We start from the raw sequence: 22,691 nt of genomic DNA on the forward strand, positions 1-22,691 counted from the left end.
CTTGACTTATCTGGAATACTTATTTTAGATTTTTATCTCCTCTCCTCCTCAAGAGAAATAATTTAAATTCTTTCCAGCAGGCACATAAAAGAACATTCCAGCTATTTCCTACGTCAATCTTGATCTCAAAGAAACATACAACAAAGTCCCATGCCATGAAGTCTAATTGTAATAATGCAGGAAAAGAAATGTATGATTTCTGAGTACCAACGTTGCAGGCATGACACTTGGTACTGTCATACATACCAGGGATCCAGTAAAACTAGGGACACACTACCACTCCTACCCTCGATGATTATGGGGAGGTTGTTTATAAAAGTCCTGTGGGTTTGTGCTATCGATAATTTCATGGAGAAGTCTTTGAAATTAAGGAAGGAATAATTTGAAAGTCAATACAGGGCAGACTTTGCTTCTCTTTAAACTATGACAGACTATGACAGTAGCCCTTAAAAATTTCCTATGCACCTCAGAATAAAGATTTAACAGTTTGGCATCAACTTCAGTAAATGATACATTAGGTAGCCAAGGGATTCAATCAAATTCCTTCTGTGAGGTCTTCAGTTTAAAAGATTGAAAAAGATGCCTTTCTTTTGTGTGTGTGACAAGTGTTTGAGGGGAATATTTTAGGGAAAGAAGAATTGGTGCCTGCATTCTAATGTGTGGGGTAATAAGAAAGCCTCAGAAACAGCTTCCTTCTTTCCTGAAGGCACAAGTGTAAGAGGGCCACCACAGAGCAGTGGCGCTTTGTGGGTGGGCAGTGTGACCAGAGCAAGCTGTCCAGTGATGGCCTGATTTGTCAGTGGCATGCTCAGACAGCAGAGCGCTGAGAAGTCAGCTCAGTGCACTGAAGTACCACAAAGTAATATCTACTTAAAGCTTTTCAAAAGAATTTCAGACTTTTACTCTTGAGATACATAATTGAGCCCATCTCCACTGCTTCAGAATACTAAGGCTTTTTATAGACTCTCTTCCACCACATTAACTCTATTTCTAAAATGGTGATAATTAAATATATTTACTTAATAATATTTAAAACATTGTACTGGAACTCAGAAGAGCTGGCTTTCCTATTTAGATTTATAAACCATCAAAAGTTGGCACTGGCCTTTGGAAAAAATTTCTTCCAACAGAGCTCTCCTATCTTTGTTTGTGTTTCTCTTTCCCACTTAAGGACATTTATCTTTCTTCTAGCTGCTGCAGCCCTCCAAGAAACAGTAGTCTTCTTGGTGGCTCTAATTTGTGCAAGCTCCTGTTCCATCAGTACAGCTATCGGGAGAGGCCATCTAATTAGCTGGAATTAGGTGGAACAGCCAGCAGGTATGGGGGAAAGGGGTCACTGGCAGAACGGAAGTATAGAAGTACCTTAAGCAGCATTTGCAAACCTTTCAGATATCCTACTATTGACTCGAAATGAGAATGGGTATAAACAGTACTGTTTCTTAAAATGTGAGTAGATGTATTCCAGCAAAACCATCTATAGATTAATATGGATATTTGGTCCAATGTCAGTTGTAAGGTGGCACTCCTGTTCAGGGGAAAGCCTTAGTGTCATAGCTTTTATGAGAAAAGAGGTATCAAGGAAGGTCTTTTGCCCAGGATTTGGTGATGATAAAACTGCCAGAGTAATACTCTGTTCACTTGCAGTTTGTCCTAAGTAACAATTTCATTTTAAAACATTTTGAAAGAAGAAAAGAATTACCTATATTTAATAGACAATTAAAAAAAAATAAAAATCACCTATAATCTTACCACCCAGATTGTACTTTTTAAAGACGAAATCATATGGTACATAATGTGGTGATCAAGGGCCCAGGGATTTAGCTCAGTGGCACTGTGCCTGCCTCGCAAGCACAGGGTCCTGAATTTGATCCCTGGCACTGGAGGAAAAAAAACCCACAAAACATAAAGTGATGATCAAAATATAAAGTTAATGTTTAAAGTTTAAAAAAAAATATTACTACAGTAAAAAACATTGCCATTAATTCCCATCAGAATACCACCTCTCACTTTGAACACACTTATCCCATTGTTCTTGCCACCTTCTGAAGTCCTTTTTCCTGAGTGGCTTTTGAAGTGTGCTCAGAAATACGATGAATGCTGCTGCCAAGTGCCATCCAGTGGAAAGGCAGGCTGGTAAAACATGGTGTGTCTCCACCCTCCTTATTCACCAGATCTGGCACCGTGCAACTGTGGCTCTTTTTCACAGTCAAAATGAAATCTTTTAAATCAATTCAGGACATTGAGGCAGCACAATTAGAGACACTCATGAAAGAGGACTTCTAGATCTGCTTCATAAAGTGGCAAGAAGGAGATAAGTGTGTTCAAAGTGAGAGGAGTATTTTGAGGGGTGATTAATGACAATGCATCTTTTACTGTAATAATTTTTTTAAAAACTGGAACATTCACTGTATTTTTCTGTCATATCTCATATTATTTCACAAATAGCATTTTTTAAATTTTTTTAAAAATTTTTTGCACAGGGCCGGGGATTTAGCTCAGTGGTTCTACCACCTGCCTCGCAGGAGCAAGCACCCAAGTTCAATCCCCAGTACCAAAAAAAAAAAAAAAAATTTTGTACACATTTTTATGTGTTCTTAAATGTTTTTCTCACAGTACCAGTGTACTGGCCTTATGATAGATGTTCTACTGCATAAATGACCACAATTTATTTTGCCAGTTCTTTATTTTGAGATATTTGGAACTATTTCTAGTTTCTTACTATTAGAAATGTCTGTAATGAACAAACTTGTGGTTCAGTTATGTGCCAATCATTAATTATTTCAATTGGATAAATTCCTAGTGGAATTTCTAATGGATTTCTAGTAATCTTAATTCAGAAGATTACTAACCTTTCCTTTTACTTGGTAGTATTTTTTTAACGTGGAGTCTCCCTTCTACTCTCCATCACATCCCTGCTTTGTTTTGCTTTTGCCCTGTATATAGCAGGGTTCTTTTTTTGCCCTTTTCCTCCTCCCCGCTCTCTTTCCCTGTCCCTCTCTGTAATAGTCCCTCCTTGTATGTATACAGGTTTATCTATAGACCTGTTAGATAACCGGAGACTCCGAGGAGGCAATGTAACAAACGGATGATGCATTTTTTCGAGATGACAACTGGCAGTAGCTCACTTGTTCACATGTGGTAAAGTCCTTGAGTTCCCTGCCAGGTTTTAAGTGAACTCAGATGTTTTCCAAAATTTTGATTTGAAACTTTTTGGCATCTACCTTTTTCAGGTCAATCATTAACATACCCTATTACTTCTTATTTTATAATTTCTTGGATAGGATAAACCTTTTGGTACTAACTTCATTTTAATCATGATGACTCATTAGCCCCAGAAGGATGTTACTTTTCTGGAAAAATATAATGAAGCAAAGATGTAAGAGAGAAACAAAGATAATTCAATGCTGGTAAAGAAGTAGACTATTTCAGTGATTTCCTTTTTCTTCTTTTGGTACTAGGGATTGAACTTGGGACCTTGCGCTTGCGAGGCAGGCGGTGGCACCACTGAGCTAAATCCCCGGCCCCTTCAGTGATTTCTTAAAGTAATTCTCTATATTTATTAAACATCTCATATGTATCAATTATATTACATGCTAAACTGAACTCGACTGTGGCTCATACTTTTTTTTTTCCAGTACCAGATGCAGTGACACTGAGCTAAATCCCCAGCCCTCTGTAGCTAATACTTTTAACAAGATAAATTGCTAAATGTGGTAAATATATTCTTATGAGCCAAGAAGTTGCCTGTTCTGTGAATCAACAAATGCTAACTATTGTACATTATGTACTCTTTTCCCCATTTGTAATCAGAATTTTACAGTGGAGTCTTCAAGAAATGATCTAGTGCAGTTGTGATGAACCTATGGTGTGCGTGTTATTGTGTTTTTCTTTGAAGACAAAAGATGTTAATGTAGAGTTGTTTTTTCTAAACTAAAACTTCAGTATTCAGGTTTAATTGCAGTGTTGGCACTTTGCGATAAATGAGTGGGTTTGGGTTGCAGTTTGGCACTGGTCTCTAAAAGGTTTACCATCACTGATCTAGTGCATCTCCGCATTTTGCTGTAGAGACATTAGTATCGATTGCTGTTTAAGACTTTCATTAGTAAATATTATGCAGCCTAGCTTGATAACTCCTGCAGTATCTAGCCATCTCTTCTTGGGAAACCATTCACTAACTCTAACCTGAAGTTACCATGCCACTACTGTAAGCTTATACCTCTTCTTCAGTCATTAACAGTGTTGCAGTTTGCTTTTGGAAATGTAAGTCCTCCATATGGTTGATGATTTCCTTACTGTAATTAGGGTACATTGAGAAGGCATATAATCATGCACTGAGTGATGAAATGTGGACTAGAAAATGACTCCATAAACATTTTAAGGAATGTTTGGAAAGTGTGACTTTCAAATCTGTGTTGAATTTAAACCCCAACTTTTCTCCACACAACTATTTTTAATGACTTGCACTTTGCTTAAATGCCATGGGTCTTCATTGAAGCCTTCATGAAAAACAGCCCAGGGAAACGCATTACTGTATTTACCATAAGGGAGAGGCCTTGTTTAAGGAAAAAAAGGCCTACCTGGACTTTAACGCAGAGAATATTGCGCTTTTTTCTCAACAGCTGATTTGTGAAATGTAGACCTAACCAGGTTTTCCTGCTAGAAAAATCAAGCCCAACTATAGCTAACCCATAAGAAGTACGGCCACCTTGTTGCATAATTCATGGCGGTGCCATTCACAGTATAGTATATTCTTTGTGAACTGCGCCTCACAATTGTGCACATAGGAGTCAGCAGCCCTCTGCTATGTACTTTTAAGACCTTATTCTTGATTTGTTAATTCTCCCCCTACCCAATTTTTTATCCATTTTCCCTTTCTATTTTTAATTTTTTTTTTTTTTTGGTACCGGGGAATCGAACTCAGGTCCTTGCACTTGCGCAGCAGGCGGCGAAACCACTGAGCTAAATCCCCGGCCCTCTATTTTTAATTTTTGTAATAAGCTGCATGAAGGCTTTCATAGAACAAGATGCAATATAAATCAACTGAGTCAAAGATGTAAACCTTTATTTGCTCATGCTATTAATGTCTTTACATTCATGGCTGACACCCCATGTTCATCCTTACTCCTGTTGGTGGCTGTTGTTTTAGCTCAGATATATTGGTGTTTGATAAGCTGGCACTTCTATAAAATTAGAATATGGCATGGAAGCACATATTTGAAATGAGAGTCCAATATAGCTATAAACATATGGCTCACACTGTGAAATGTTCTTTTTTTTTTTTTTTCTTTCCCAGGGAATTTTGAAAAAATATACAAGAACATATGTTCTACCCTACAAGTCCTTGCCAGACTTTTTCCTAAATTATGGCTTCAGATTTCAGATCATTAACTGGACACATTTGCCTGAGAATGTTTTCTTTTCAAGAAAAGAAGATGTGAAGACAACTACTCAAAATCTATAGTGCAACAGTCTTAGTTTTCCTTAACATATTCAGTATCCTAAACCTTTAAAATCAGGCAAAAATCCTCCAAGGTGTGCATAGTCATTTTTGTTAGTGGTCATGTATTCCTGGGTATGAGTAAAAATAATTCATTTCTCTGTTTGTTTTTTAAGCATACATTTATAAGTAATCTTAGTAAATCTGTGGTTTAGGGGAAAGAACCTGACAGTTAAAAGATTCACTTTTAAATCTCACCTCTGTTACTAATTGTGACTTTGAACAAATTGTATAACCTAACAGAGCCTCAATTTTCTTAAGTATAAAATGAATAATGCTGCTTCCTTCCCTCACAGGGTTATTGTGTGAAACTTAAATAAGAAGCTTTGAATACTCTAAGAGGTATTAGAACTGCATTTCCCCAGTCTAGGATCCAATGAGATCACAACACCTAATAGCATAAATACCATTATTTGGCTCAACTATTATCCTCTCTGCATGAATTTCCCCACAGCTGACTGGCTGGGTGCCACTGGGGATGTGGACACATGCTTAGGAATGAGTGCTGTCTGATTCCTTACAGGTACTCATGTTCCTTCTGTGGGGCTCTGTGCAGTGGTCTGTCCACTACTGCTCATGGAGCCAGTGCTCACTTCCTTAGCCTGAGTCTCCAGTGCCGGTAATGTCCACACCAAAGGGACGTATAGTCAATCCCGTATAATCACTCTTGACACCATCGACTCTGAGTTCTTTCCTGTGTCTTCTCCTATAGTACCTAAAAACTGAGGACAAACCTTTTTCTCTCACTGGCCTCATTAGGACACCAATGCAAGAGGAGCATCAGCAGGATGGCTGGGATGAAAATGTTTTCCAAAGTCATATTTAAAGGTCTCTCTGCCCTAGGGTTTGTGCACAGTGTATAAGGTATAACCTTAGTGAACCAAAGATGATGTACCTTTTAGCTCATCTGGCTGTTTGGGAGCTGTGAAGTCTAACCACACTGTAACTGTATTTGAGGATCATTGGCAGCTAGGTAGGGAACTGAGAGGAAAGGAAGGTGACATCATGGCTAACAACTGGGCAGCTGTGTCTCACTATGGGGTGACAGGAATCTGGCTCCCTCAGAGATGGTTAGAGAAAAATGGAAATAAACACAACCATTTCAGTGAGCTCTGGGTCAGAGGAAGACAGAGTAGGGTGGACAGGTAGTAGTGCTGTTCTTTGTTATATAAGCTATATACAGCAGTAGCTTTTACTAGCTCTTCTTATACCTTTGAGCCTTAAGATTCAGCCATGGTAAGCTAGAGAGTTTCTGGTTCTAGTCATGCTGCTCTGCTGAAATCCACTGATTGTTTAGGATGGGGTAAACCTGTGCATCTCAATTCTCAGACATGAAACCTGACCTGGAAGTTTGGATACAGCAACCTAGTTGGATCAGGGGTATGTGTGATAAAGGCTTGCATACATGACTATTTTATTTAGATTGAGCAGACTGGGGAGTAGACCAGATAGAGATTATGGGTCCTGTGAGCTACAGCCACCTTTTGCTCCTACCTTCATACATGGTTTCCTGTCTTTTAGCTGTGGCTTCATATAGTACATTCCAAAGCAAGGATTGTACTTAACAGCCTTCCTTTCTCAACTGCTTTGTTTCATTCTAACAGGTGATAAGCTTGAAAACTTTTGCAGGCCCAACCATCAATTCTGTGTTCATTCATTTGACTTTCAATCCCAAATAGAGCAGAAATTAAAGATTTATTATTTTCCATTAATTCATTAATGAAGAAAATGAGTGGTGTTCTGTGACATAACAACATTGAAAAAGGAGCATTCCCAGGAAAACTTTTGAAATCAGATCAATAAATAATACATTGAGTATTGACATAGTGCATGATAATACAGTTTTGAATAAGAGCAGAACTTTGGATGATTAGCTTGCTGCCATTTTCATCTTGCAGATAAGGAAGAATGAGTCATGTGATTACAGACTTAATTTTTTTTTCCCATTAAGTTTATTGGTACATTTTCGGTATAAAATACAGTTACATTCATCATTGGGATCTTGTACCATTACTTGAGTATCTTGGTTCTTATTTTTTTCCCCTTCCCTTGCCTTCCCTTCACCCCCTCCACCCTTCCCTTTTTGCAAAGACCTTGTTTCCATTTTTTTCCTTTTCTCATATTTTTTCTTTTCCCTTTTTTCCCTTCCCCTACCCCTCCCAATTCCCCTGCTCTTTTAGACCTTTTCTTCCTGTTACACAATATCAGTTATACATTTTTTAAATTACAGTATTACGATCTAGGAGACATTACCACAGATTTTACAGAATTTAAAAGGATATAGAAAGCATATTACAAAAATCCTTTTTGAAATTTGACAACTTCTAAGAAGTAACCTGGAAGACCAATTAATGAAACTAACTCTGGAGGAAATATAAAATTTGAATACTTTCTTTAATAGATGCTATTCAAATTTTATATTTCCTACAGACTTAATTTTGACCTTCAAGGAAGGACTGACTGATAAGAAGAACAGTAGGGAAAAGTAATTTGGTCATCTTAGGTTTTCTAGTAGTCAAGGAAAAGAATACAAGCTCTTCAAGGAATGAAAAGTAGAGTTTGAGACAATGATTAGATAGAGAGCAAAGTGTAACCTTGATTTTATTGTGCCTAGTCAAAGAAAGCATATAGGAAATGATCTACAAGGGGGTAAGAATAAGGGAACCAAAGAAAAACTATGATTGTTGTACCTTAGTTGTTCATCAGAATTGGGAATCTCAGCCATTCTGAATTTAGTTTCTTTAGCAAATCCTATTGTGGAGGAGGCTGTGTGGAGCTTTCAAAACTGTAAGGCACCAACCATTAAAACAGATTCTGTGCTGGCCAAATAACCTGATTGTAACCAGTATTTGCAGGCAGAGTTTCTAGTGATGACTAGGTTACTTGAAAATTTCAGGGTTTTTTAAACCAAATTAATATTTTATACATCAGTTTCCTACATGAATAGCATAGGTAATTATTCATAAGAAATGTTCATCTATAAAATTATTTTTAGGACCTACCAACTAATAACATCTGGTGGGCCGGGGATTTATCTCAGTGGTTCCACCGCCTGCCTCACAAGCTAAGGACCCGAGTTCAATCCCCGGTACCAAAAAAACCCCCAAAAAACCTAATAACATCTGGAGAGGCCATCTGTAGCTCATTTGTCTGTAATTTCAACAATGATCATAGAGAAAAATAGATTATTGAAAAGCTAGTGAAAATCAGTAAATTTAATTCTGTAAACATATAGGGATAACGATCTGAAGTGTAGAAAAATGTCTAGAGTAGCATGTTGTGATTATTTGCCTAGAAACAAATCTGTTTAGGAGGGTGCTAATTGAAAGAGTATCAGAGTATCTCAGAACCCAAAGTCTGGAAGTGCTTGTGATGGCTGTGGAAGACTAGGAAACAGATGGAGAGTTGAGAAGTGAAGGTATTTGCTCTTCCTCTCTTTAAAGTTAATGGATTTTCATCCTCACTTCTCTTGCTCCTCTTCTCTCACTCGTCTTCTTCTCTCCATATCCAGGCTTTTGTTGACTCTGTATTAACCTAATAGAGAGCTAATCTGGAAGCTCAAAGTCCAGAAAGAGGAACTCTGGTCTAGCTAGGGCAAGTGTTCCCTGCTAGTCATTCCATTGGCCCAGGGTTGACGTGGTCCCTACTAACAAGGAACTGCTGTTTAAGGAGTCTTAGAGAAGGGGACTTCAATAGGCCTGTGTGATAGGGCAGTTTTCGGAAAAGTAGGCGACGTTTATACCAAGATTTACACACACACAATTACAATTGGAGTAAAATAACGAAAAAGCAAAGAATAGGCAGATTGTTAGGGTATATGATATTATTTTAACATATGAATAAAAAGACATACAATACTCTTTTGCTACCTTCCTAGCAGGAGTGATCTCCATATCAAAAGTTTTGTAACCTGACATCTTCAGAGTGCATTCAATCTGTTGAGGCTCAAAAGCCTCACACAACACCAGACATTGAGGGACTTGCCAGATGAGTTAAAAGGAAGTGCTACCAGTTATCCAAACGTATTAGGGAAAGAAGAGAGACCTGAGGAAATAGGAGATAGGAAAATATCATCTCATTTTCCAGAGGGAGGAAAGTTTGGTTTTGGAAACTTGACATTGATGCACAGTAAATCCTAAGGGAGATCACCTAGGCATGCTTAAAAAGTAACCATCATGAGATAGCAGCATGGATCTGTGAAAAGTAGTCAGACTGAACTCATACCTGTCTCTGAAAGAAGACACTGCTTACCCTAGTGTACCAGGAGACCATGTGATACCTAATGCATCTTGACTTTGCAGGATATTTTAATAGTCTTCAGATCCCCATGGACAAGATAAAGAAACTGAATAGTGGCACAGTTAGCTGATGGAGATGGAGTGATACCAACCTTTCAGGGATGACACAAAGCTCTAAAGCACAATAATTGATCTTCTCATCTTCATATAAACAGTAGGTGAAGAGATAGAAATTGTGCTCATCCAATTTTCAACAGAGAAAATGGGGAGGGATAATTATATTCAACAAATGACAGATCCTTAAAATTAAGACATCAGAGCCTGCTGCAGCAAGCTAAACCAACAATGCAAAGTGCAGTAAGTATAAGCATTGTATTTTATATTGTTTTATTGTAAAAATACAGAATGGGAAACACTGGGCATCAACAGTAATTTGAGGAGAACAGTTCTGGGGATTTATGAGAATATGAATGGTCACAAAAAAAAATTCAGTGGTAATGTAGTTCTAGAGTATGTTTACAAAGGAATTATATCCAAACTCAAGTTATAACTTTGGCCCTATGTTGGCTAGTCCACATCTGAGTTATTGTGGCAGCCTTTTCTGGAAAATACACTGATAAAATGGGGTATATCCAGAGAGTGATGAGGAGGACATTTAGTTTATAAATTTCTTTTGATGCATAGATTATTTTGCTATGCATAATGTGCTGTAAGGAATGATATCTACCATAGTATGTCAGATGCTGGGTGTCAACTACGCAGTGTCAAGGCACAAACGTTTTATCATTCCAACCAAGGTACAAACTGAACATTTGAGTAAAATCTGCCTACTCCAGTCTATTAAATTTGAGCAATTGGATGTAATAATTCTCCTTTTATTGAAAATGGGTAGTAATTTCTGAAGGCTAAGTTAAATTTTATATCTGCATTACTAATTTACTCAGCCATTGGGTATCAAGACTGTTTCATGTAAATTATAAACATTTTCCACTTCCTTTTATCTTATAAAAAAGCAAAAGAGATTTTGGAGGGAGACAGGAAGAGTTCTCTGTTTAAAAATAAAAGTAGATAATTTAAAGATTAGTGTTTTGGAAAGTAAAAATTTGTTTCCTATGCCTAAAGAATCTTCCCTATTAGATTTAGAATGGTTGCAGGAGTAGGGGAAGAAAATCCAAAATGACTCTTTATTGAGATTCTCGGGAATAATCTAGGAGTAAGATGCAGCATTTAAAAGCAGTAACTTTCACACATAAATACATGAGTGCAGGTACACACATGTTATTATATATGAATGATATTATATGTAGATTGCAAGGACTTGCATCCCAAAAATGTTGTTTTTCATAGTGTGTTGACTTTGATATCACTTATTAATAAAGTTTAAATAGAGCAAGACTATATCAAACTACAGATGTTAAAAACATAGCTGATACAGAAAGACTAGAAGTAAATTACAGTTATTTCATTTTTGGTTTTGAAATTGACTTTTTTTAAGTTATGAAAATTCGTTCTCCTCTTCTAATACCAAGCACCTGTTCTAGATAGCCACCATAAAAAATATTCTGTAAGATTATGCCAAGAATAATCCTATCGCTTTAATCATTGCAAGCCTAATAGTGAATGTGTTTGTGTTCAGAGCGGTTCTGCAGTGTAGCTAAATCACTACTGTCCTTGATGTTAGAAGATTTAAATGCTCTCTTGGGAAATGAGATGCTGGAAAGGAGAAATCAGTCAAAATGTGTAACATACCCATCCATTTGATTATGGCATTCTTGCTTCACTTAGTATTCTTTTCTATTAGAACTTAGTAGCATCCCGCCAACCATGTATATATAACAAGATCCCCAGTAGATGTCCAGTTCTATATGTACTATGTTTTTCCCTAATATATACTGTATTCTTGTGATTAACATATATTCTGAACTTTAATTTATAAATCAGGCATAGTGATAGACTAATAACCATAACTATTAACAGAGAATATAATAATATACTATAACAGTTATAAGAATGTGTTCTCTCAGTATTTTATACAGTACTGTATTTTTGGAACATGTTTGACCTCAAGTAACTACAACCTTGGAAAGTAAAACCACGGATAAAAGGAGTATAGGAGCCGGGGATTTAGCTCAGTGGTTCTGCTGCCTGCCTCGCAAGCGCAAGGACCCGAGTTCGATCCCAGGTACCAAAAAAAGGCAGGGGGTTATTGCAAAAGTTCTACCCATAAGACGAAAGATTATGCAAAATAGGGGCTTTACCTCAGTGCCATGGCTGCTTCTTTGATTACCAAATCTTCATATCAGGGCTTTATGTATGGCAAATGTTCCACCTCCCGAGGACAGTGAAGCTGCCCCTAATGGACTCCTCCTGCCTTCACCCTACCTCCTACAGCCCCTTCAGTCTCTTTGTGTTTAACTCCTTCCATCTCCAGTGTACAGTTCCTGTCTTGCCTTTTCCCCCAAGTTGTCATCTCCTGCCTTAGAAATCAACAAGCCCCAAATCTCCCTCCATGTTTTAAATATTTTCACCAATTCTGGTGTCTGTTGTAAATCAAAATTTCTGTCCTTCACAACCAGTTCTGCTGCTTTAAGACCAGTGATTAGAGTCAGAGGAAGAAAAATGTTGCTTGAGCCTCCATCTGTTTTACCGTTTGTTTTGGAAGATTATTATCCCTACCTGTCTAAAATTATGCATGCCTTGCTCTGCCTAGGTAGTTCCAGAAACACCACATCTCCTGGTAAGGTTTGCATTTCTCTACCACTATTATTTTTTTACCACCACTATATTTTTAACTCATTGTCCTGAAGGAGCATTTGGCTCCTCCTATCTTTGGATTATAATTGAAAGCACTCTTTCAGAATTGTGCTCACCGAGCCTTCCCATGAGTCTTCAAGTCTTTCCTTGAGTCTTCCTTAGGCCAGTCTTGTTTGGAGTCTCCTCCAGTTAGAAAAAGGCTTCCAACAACTTTATTCCTACTGTATTTATTGCAAATGGTTTTGTGGTGCATAGATAAAGAACCTTTTCAGCCAATCTAATAGCTCTAAATAATATTAGGACTTAATTTATTCATTCAACAATATATTTTTAATGCTTTCTAAATGTGTCCATCAGCGTGTTCATTTTTTTCTGAATATTTTAGCCATACTAGAACAGGACAGCTTTCAAGCATAGTGATTTCTTTACAGCAAGTGAAATAAATCTCTTACATCAAAGCTCAGGTTTCGGAGAGTAAAATAACCACCATAGAAAATGGCAACACCCACAGAATGTATGTAGATGAGAGTATTGCACATGCATTTGATGTGTTATTATATTATTAATAGAATAATATCCTCATATATTGAAAATATAGATGCAAATGACAAAACTGTTAAATTAATGGTATGTTACTCATTTATTTCAGTTACATAATATGCCTTTGAAATAAAGAGATAATGGAGTCATGATAGAAAAGAAAAAAGAAAAGAACAACTTAATAGCTATAAATAATATTTTAGGCATCCTCAGCATCAGTTTAAAAATTAATTCTTTATAATACATATGTATTGGCTATGAAGTAGCTTTATCTAGGAATAACTGTCTCATGGCGACTTCTCTCTTCTATCTCATATTTCTGCTAACATACAAAGACTGAATTTCATTCACTTTCCTTAATTAAGTCATAATATTCCAGTCAGAAAATGCAATCATAGTAAGTTTGCAGTCAAGAATTATTGATTGTCCCTAACTAAACATAATGAATTTTCTTCCTGCAGATGCAAGTATTGGCATTATGATGAAAATCTGCTCACTTCGAGTGTTGTCATTGTCTTCCACAATGAAGGATGGTCAACCCTCATGAGAACAGTCCACAGTGTAATCAAAAGAACTCCGAGGAAATATTTAGCAGAAATTGTGTTAATTGATGATTTCAGTAATAAAGGTAATTGCTGTGGAACTGACATTTTGTTGATAAAATAAGTTAAATGTATAAGTACTTACAAATATGTGATTTTAGAATATTTTTTAAAATCAAGAGTTAGTGTGTTTTGATAGTATCTACTACAAACAAGTTAACACTGTTCTAAGAGTTGTATATGAATTGTTTTGTTTAATCCCAGTAATAGTAATCTTTAGAATAGATATTGCTATTATCTCCATTTTATACAGGCGGTTCAGAGATGTGAAGTCACTTGCCAGCAGTCACAGAGAAAGTAATTAACAGCTAAATCAAAATCCATAGGCTCGTAAGTTTGTGTCATCAGCCATTGTCCTACACTGCACTAATTCTTCGAGGCTTGAATTTTGTAAAATTTAATCATAGAAGTGACTTATTGAAACCCTGAAAATAGGTAATTGTGTAGGTATTGCAATGCCAGTGTTTTTTATTCAGCATGTTAAATAAAAGGAAGTTGCTTTTTATTCTTTTCAAGGAGGCAGCTATTATAGTATTTAGGAAGGCATTGGTTAGTTTTGGTTCAACTTGGCAAAAGAGTAACTGAGCAGTGATTTTCCAGATAAGTGATTTTTAAACTTAATTTCATTTTCCTTAAATACATGACTGTAAGTTAAATAAGTATCTGTAATGACTTAAATATGAATAGATAATGATGTAGTTCAAATCCTAAGTTAGCATGTATCTTAATCACTTTCCTCATCCCTGAGACACCATATTCAACCCTCACAACTTAGGAGAGAAAGTTTATTTTGGCTCAGGTTTTCAGTCCATAGTCCAGTGGTTCCAAGGCAGGACAGCATGGCAGAGAGACATAGCAGAGGCAAAGCTTCTCACGTCATGGTGACCACGATGCAGAGGGACAAAAGAAAGGAGCCAGTGAGGGAGATGCACCGTTCTGGATCCTCCCCACAGTGACCACCTCTTCTGACCAGGCCCCACCTCCTAACAACAAGTCAGCTATAATGCCTCTCCGTAATCCAGTCATCTTCCAACACACGAGGCTTTGGGGGCCATTTTCAATCTCTAGCATAACAGCATGTAAATGAAAATGGAAATTTGCTGCAGTGACCCGATCTGGATATTTATTTATTCCTCTTTACTTGTCACAAAACAGAACTGAAAGAGAATTGACCACAAGAGCTCAGATTACTTAATAACAACAGGATGTTTGCACTTTGGAAAATAAGTTTTGTAGAAATACTTTTTGTGTAAGGAGTGATGCTATGAATGTAATGTTAGAAGTGGAGACAGAATATGGACAGCATGAAAATACATTTCCAAATGCTTTTATAAAAGGTTCCTTCTTCTGAAACAAGCTTTGCAGTTTGAATAGACTCTTGCTGTTTTTACAAGGACAGAATCTTGTCCTGCATTACCTACATTGGCATTAAAAGAAATAGAAATGTGACTTACTTTCTTTTTTCTTATCTTTGTGCTAGTCCCTGTTTCCAACTAATCATTTTTATTTACAGAAGAGAATGTATAGTTTTAAAGTTTTTAGTCATATTGAATGCATTTAGGTTAGACATCTTACCTTACAGTTTTGTATGACAGGAATGTTTGCATCAAAAATATTTTTCCTGTCCCAAGAAAAATATTGGAAAACATGTTCTAAGATAATATTGCTGGTACCAGCAATATTTTAGGTTTAGAAAAATCTAAGGCTACAAAACAACTTGGAGAAATCTATCTGTATGATTTTTAAAATCCTCTATATTACTTATATACGTAAAATTTTAACATATCCAGAAAAGGAGAACAGAATTTTGGGCTTAAATATTTGTGCGTTTTACTTTCAACTTTTTGTGATCATTGCTTCTGTTTGTTCAGATCTAATAGTCTCATACTCTGGTTTCTCTTCAGATCATATAAATCTTTTGCCTTTTACAGTCTTATATACCATATTTTAAAGTAGCCATTCAGGGCCTCCGTAACTTAAAATTTGCAGAGCCTTTTAGGATCTTTTATTAATTTACCCAATTTCAAAACAACTTTAATATCTTTTAGTCCTAACTTCAGCAAAGTTGTACAGTATTTGGGTAATCAAGCTTGGGTGAAAATTTGGTTTGTATTTTCCCAACATATTCAAAAAGGAAACTTGGAAGCTATAATTTTTCTTTTAGAGACAAAATACTAATATAAAAACCTCACAAAGAACTTACATGCTCACAGTGACACTTAGGTTTCTGGAAATTATAACATCCTCTCTAAACAAGATTTAGAGCCTTCCAGTGGAGCAAATTCCTCCACACACATACGCAGCAACCAACTGAGGAAAGTTGGATGAAGGTAAAACATGACTCCACGCTCTCAGTGATTTGCAACAGTGGAGGATTTTCTGCCATTCATTCATACGTTTCCTGCAGGTCAGCACTATCTCTGTGCTCCACCTTCTTTCCTGCTAGATGTACATTTGCCAAGCTACCTCAGCTGGAACACTGCCGATATGGGGGGAGGGGAAGAAGAGACCTAGAAAAACATAAGCGGCCTCATTTTCTTTTTTGTTACGGGGGGTCGGGTAAGGATCGGACTCAGGACCTTGAGCTTGCGAGACAGGTGCAGTGCCACTGAGCTAAAGCCCTGGCCCCTTAATACTTCTGCTCACAAGTCACCCAGGACATTTCCACCTACATCTCATTGAACATAGTAAATCACACCCCTAGCCTGACATCAGTGTGTTGGAGGAGGATTGAATTCCCCCAGCATTTGGCAATAAAGTTTTTGAGCCCAAATACGGTCTACCACAGGGTGAGATCCCAAAGAAGCAAGAAGCCATTGGATTCACTATTTCCCATTTTGGGCCATCTTAACCAAGAATCTAAATGGGAAGAATAGGTCACCAACTCATTTCTGTCCATAAAAATGTATCTAAGATGGGTTTAGGCTGCATATACATATCACCTAATAGAATTCAGAAAGGCTTAAAAAATTCAGGACTATAGAGTGGGGGAGATTTTTCTTTTAAAGTAAACTGAAGGAAACATTATTCATTTTTGGGGGGTAAAATATAATTAAGCATGAGAATTTTATATATATATATATATATATATATATAAATATTTTTTTTTCTTTCTTTCTTTTTTGGTACTAGGGATCAAACTCAGGACCTTGTACTGCGAGGCAGCTGCAGTACCACTGAGCTAAATTCCTGGCCCGAGAATTTTATTTATAATACTCATTAAAATTGGGTGTCAGGGGCTGGGGATTTACAGTGGCGTCGCCACCTGCCTCGCAAGCGCAAGGTCCTGAATTCGATCCCCAGTACTGCAAAAAAAAAAAAAAAAAAAAAAATTCGGTGTCAGAATGGAAGAAAAAAGTTTTTCTCAATTCTGAATCTGCATGTGTGGGGTTATCTTGCTAATAGTTTCCCTAAAATGAGTGAAATACTGTGTGTGGTCTAATATGCCCATTAACCCATGAGTTTTCATCTCTACTGCAATTTCTTGTGATTTTTATATTCATGGCCCAAGTTTTTAAAGTTTTGAAACAATATTTGTCATCAAGAAGCATTTTTAAAGCATCCAGGAGGTGTAGTGAGCCAATTTCATGGGCTGCGAGTGATACAAACAAAAGCTGTTCTCTTACAATGGGAAGCCAAGCTGGAATTTTTGTCTGCACTTGTTTTTGGTTTTCCTAGTACTGGGGATTGAACCCAGGGAGTGCTAAACTACATCCCTATCCCTTCTTATTATTTTTATTTTGAGACAGAATTTCATGAAGTTGCCTACGCTGCTCTGAACTTGCAATTCTCCTGCTATAGCCTCCTAAATAGGTAGGATTGCAGGTTTGGGCAAGTGTGCTTAGCTGTGTCTGGATTTATATCCCAGAATTTCCCCTACAAAATTAGAAATAAAAAAATATATATATATAATATTTATAATTAATTATACACACTTGTGATACTAAGATACAGAGAAAATGATATCTTTTCACAATTATTTGTCAACTTGGTGGGAACCATATTCATCGCAGCAAGACCACAGCCTTCATCCAATACCTATTTGGAGAAAGATAGCTCAGAAATAAAATGTTAAACAACATGTGCCACAGGCAGATTCCAGTGAAGCTGCATGTTGTTAGTAGATATTGCATTTCAGAAACCTTCGACTTGCTTCTGGGTAGAAAAATTGTGCCTGAAAGCTTTAAATCTGACATCATATGAACTAACTGAAAAACAAAATATATCTTAAGTCTCACCTGCCATTGGCGCAATCGGCATTTATTTAATGTTTAGATAAATCTCAAGCTAACCAGTTCTCTTCAGACATATCAAGCTTAAAATTTCATTTAAGTAATACATTTCACCTTCCATCTTTTTTTTTGGGGGGGGGGAGTCAAATCCAGGTCCTCATAAATGCTAAGCTACATCTCCAGCCTTCACCTTCCATCTTAATAAGTAAGACATTCAATGTGGCCTGTATAAAAGTATCAACTGCTTGGTACAATTGTAACCTATCTCTGTTTCTTGAGAAAAATAACAATTTTTAGATAAAAGGTCTAGTTCATACTGTTAATTGAACTTTTTATTCATAGAACACTTAAAAGAGAAACTGGATGAATATATTAAGCTGTGGAATGGCCTGGTAAAGGTATTTCGAAACGAGAGAAGAGAAGGTTTAATTCAAGCACGAAGTATTGGTGCTCAAAAGGCTAAACTTGGACAGGTAGGAAGCATTTGCTATTTACAATGTCAGTATTTTGGATTTGATAACTAAAAGATCATATATATTTTTAATCACCCTTCAGTTTTTTGTAATTGAAATGAGAATGCTGGCTTGAACATATAATTTGTATGTCAGAATCGACTATTATGCTAATTTTTATTAGCATCTAATTTTAGATTGTGTGTGATATATGGTGTACCGTATGTGAGGAGTATTCTTTCACCTTGCCTCTTTTTTTTAAGGTTTTGATATACCTTGATGCCCACTGTGAAGTGGCAGTTAACTGGTATGCACCACTTGTAGCTCCCATATCTAAGGACAGGTAACATTACCTTGCTTTTTTTTTTCTTTCCTAGTTGCAAAGTAAACCTTGTCCTAAAAGGACAAATAATATTCTCATTCTTTGATTACAGTTGCAGTTAGTATATCAAGTATTGTATTTTAAGTGTTATCCTTGAAACAGTTGTTTCCTTGAGTAGGGCTAGACTGATCCTTTGGGCTGATTCAAGTGTAGGCAGTCTAGCATTTGGAAGAATCCAAGGTGTACCCCTCAAGAGTCATCTTCAAATTCTGTCACTGAGATTTCCTATGACCTCAACAACTTTCTCTGAGTAATACTTACTGAGTGCTCCCTCTAAACTGGAGTAAGAGATATAAAAACTTGCTTTGAAATTATTATACCTATTAGATTTTTAAGCCCATTTTAATTAATACTTTAGACAGTAAGAGAGGACCAATGCTTTGGGTTCCTATAGAAACTTGCTATTTAGAAACAGACAGCTATTCCATGGAAATGTGGTGAAACACCAGAAGGTAGTATTAAGTGTCCTAGTTCCAAAAGCCTTCCTTGGTTCTGGTCCAGAATTCTGACTATTTCAGAAGCTGGGAGAATGAGACATCCTTGTGGCGAAAGGTGTGAGGTGGAGGAAGAACTCTGGAAGACTTTCTCGTCAGAGGATTTCATGTGAAGGCCTGTCGAGAACATTGTTCAGGGCTATCTGGCTTAACCCTCACAGCAGGCCTACAAGACACAGTTGATTAGTGCCATTTTACAGAAGAAGACATAAAGGGTTAAAGAGATTAAGTAATTTCCCCCAAATCAGATAGTTAATAAGCTTGTCAAACTGACGTTTCTGGGCCAGTTTACATTGCACCATTTATTTAGAAATGTGAAAAGCAAGAGGAGTAAAAAAAGATACCTAACCGCACAGCAGCTACTCTCTCCAGGGGAAGGCTCACAGCCCTCTGGGCAGTTAAGGAAGTGTTTTCCCAAAGGTTCCAGTGACAACCCCACATATCTGACCCACAGTGACCTTCCAGAGCAAGTTCAAGCTTTGGAGAAAGTAATGCCCTCTTTTAGAGTCTAATTCTCCCAAATCAAGGTTCAAAGCCTCATAGATTTTTTTTTTCTCTTTCTCTTGGTTTCTATGCCCATTTTTTTTTTGGTACTGGGGATTGAACTCGGGACTTGTGCTTGCAAGGCAGGCAGCAGAACCACTGAGCTAAATCTGCAGCCCACCTTTGGTTTCTAAAAAGCACTACGACTTGGTTATGAAAAGCTAACATCTCGTTTTAGGAAATGCATTTTAAAAGCCTTTCTGATGAGATGAGTATCAAAATAAGCAGGGTGCCAGATTATTTTTGTAACGTCAACCCTACATCCAATTGGGTTTATAGTTACTTGCATTTTTTTAGGAAGTCCAAATATAAGGGGTTTGTTTTTTCTTTTGTACTCCAAATTCTCAGATTGCTTCTATTGTTCTTCTGTACATTTTGAGGGGTTTTTTGGCTTTAAAAAAAAAAAAGCAACAGTACAATAGAGAAGTTTTTTGTTTTGGGGGGTTTTTTTGCAATGAAAGAAGTAGAGAAGGAGATTAAGTAAAAGCACAGAAGCACATTTTCATAATAACTACTTTCAAAGAAATATAAAGCAACGAAGAGTTAGGACTGCTAAGATGTGACAGGTGTTGGCAGTGCTTGTACTCCATGCACACACACATGTTTCAAGGGGGGCAGGGAGTAGAAACAACAAGCAGAAAAATCTTGTAAATAATACAAAATTACCAAGAGAAAATTACCAGTAGAGCTAGAATAAAAGAGAGAAAACACTATTAGGCTCAATGGCATGACTCTGACTTTTGTCTGTAAGCCTAGGGGAATGTCTCCTCTATCCTGCCCTTACACTAACAGACTCCTTGGTTTTATGGGACATTCATTTACTCTGTTTCTCCATTGGATATTCAAGCTCCCTGATGTAAAAAGCAAAACAACTACAGTAAGAGACAATGCAGTTAGGCATGCTAAACTAGTCAGTTTTGGGTTCTTAAATGTTTTTTCATTTTCTGTAAATGTTTCAGAACTACATGTACTGTGCCTCTAATAGATTACATAGATGGGAATGATTATTCCATTGAACCACAGCAAGGTGGGGATGAAGATGGTTTTGCCAGAGGGGCCTGGGATTGGAGTTTACTATGGAAACGTATTCCTCTAAGCCTCAAGGAAAAAGCCAAAAGAAAACATAAAACTGAACCTTATCGGTAAAGATTATTGCTTTATTTTTTTAATGTTGAATGTTTATCTAAGTACTTCTTTTTTTCCTTCCCCACAACCTCGTATAAACATGTGGGTCCATACACACGTTTCCATTTGATCTGTGCTACATCATCAACACAATACAGAACCATTTGCACTGTGCCGCTTATAGATGTCATAAATGGCAACACATACCAAATTGTACCCCAAGGGGGTGGTGATGAAGATGGGTATGCCCGAGGAGCATGGGACTGGAGTATGCTCTGGAAACGGGTGCCTCTGACCCCTCGAGAGAAGAGACTGAGAAAGACAAAAACTGAACCGTATCGGTAATCACTAAATCACTTACATATTCTTCTTTTCTCCAGTTGCTGCTAACCTATTAACCTGTTACCACGCTAAAATTTTGTTGTTAGAACTGTAGATGCTATCTCAGACTCTGAAAGAGCTTCTTCCTTTAAACTTTTTTAGAGCTACAAATTCACCCTTGCTTCTTTATAAACTGCTTCTACCCTAAATGCAAGCTCCTCTGTTGAGAATCACACTCTTTCATTGGGAGAAAACTTAATGTAAAAAGCATTATTAGTTCCAAGTATAAGTAAAAAAAAGAAAACTTTTACTATCCTATCCTTGTAGACTAGTTAACAAATTTTATTCTTTTGACGATCATATCATTCTACAAATTTAAAATGCATAATTTATTTATAATCCAAGACTTTGATGCTTTTGGTGTATGTTAATGATGAAAGATACTAGCAAGAGATTTGGGGGGTTTTCCCCCTTTTACTTAATATGCTAATTTTTAAATCCTAATTAATTTTGTACTAAATCTGATGAATAAAAATACACAACTTTAGAAAATGTGACATAGAATTCTTTTTTGCTTCTCAGAAGAGTACTTGATTAAAAGAAAACTCTATTCCAAAATCAGCTTTTGTCCCTTCTTGTGGTTCTTCAAGTAGAATAACTTATTTTACTCTCCCCTTTTGATCTTTTAATTGGAACATTTTATTCTCTTTGAAAAAAGTAACCCCAAATGAAATGTTTGCTCAAATGTTAGTGTAGCACTCTCCACAATGTGTCTGATTTTTTTATTATTATTATTATTATTATTAGTAGTAGTAGTAGTAGTAGTAGTAGTAGTATTTGATCCTCTGGGTTTGCTTCTGGTCTCCTCCTGCTGTTACACTGCTGATAATGTTCGAACTCTATTTTGGGAAGGTGCCTCAGTGTCATTTGGGCGTATCGTGATAGCAATATACTGATTGGCAAACATAAGGAAATTATAGAATTGTAAGCCTTGTTGGACATTTTCCAAATTTTCATTTGAAGATTTCTTATTCAAAGTGGTCTAGGAATCTGCTGCTTACCTGCTTTACCTAACAGTTCTGGGAGAAAAAAAATAAAGGGCACTGAGTGCATTTATATTACTGCTAATTCTGTGGGCTAAAGTGAGCTAAGAAAATTAAAGGAAGGTTTGCCTATAACCAACTAGTTTCCATATTAGGGTGCATTTTCAATTTTATACTGAGATAAATGGGAATATATGTAAAGATAAGAAAGAGACACATTTATAATGGAGGTTTTTTAAATGATGGTTAAATAAATGCAATATGAAATATAAGTGTAATAATGCTATTTAGTGAGTTAGGTAGCATTTTAAGGAGGAAAGGAGTCTGCTGTGCTGTATGCAGTCAGATTTGGATAAGGCAGAGTGGAATAAAGGACACAAGTTTGTTACAGAATTGAGGTAGTATTGGCTTGGTCTAGGGTGGTGGCAGTGAAGTTGCAGAAAGATTCAAAATGTATTTTCAAGGTAG

General features: G+C 36.7%; 1 protein-coding gene across 3 annotated transcripts in view; it reads left to right on the forward strand.

The window, feature by feature from the left end:
* The window catches only part of Galnt7 (polypeptide N-acetylgalactosaminyltransferase 7), a 151,215-nt gene that overhangs the window by 110,142 nt on the left and 18,382 nt on the right, over positions 1-22,691 (forward strand). For 2 of the 3 annotated variants that reach the window (XM_004852934.4, XM_021264937.2), the window contains exons 3-6: positions 13,491-13,657; positions 18,206-18,336; positions 18,579-18,658; positions 20,694-20,876. In XM_004852934.4, coding sequence (XP_004852991.2) covers positions 13,491-13,657; positions 18,206-18,336; positions 18,579-18,658; positions 20,694-20,876 — 561 coding nt within the window. Of the gene's footprint in view, positions 1-13,490; positions 13,658-18,205; positions 18,337-18,578; positions 18,659-20,693; positions 20,877-21,017; positions 21,201-22,691 lie in introns of all 3 variants that reach the window. The other variant, XM_004852933.4, reaches the window with a different exon arrangement.

The sequence above is a fragment of the Heterocephalus glaber genome, unplaced genomic scaffold (assembly GCF_053883595.1).
Source record: "Heterocephalus glaber isolate CG9 unplaced genomic scaffold, H.glaber_assembly_v1.0 deba00001461, whole genome shotgun sequence".
NCBI classification, from domain to species: Eukaryota; Metazoa; Chordata; class Mammalia; order Rodentia; family Bathyergidae; genus Heterocephalus; species Heterocephalus glaber.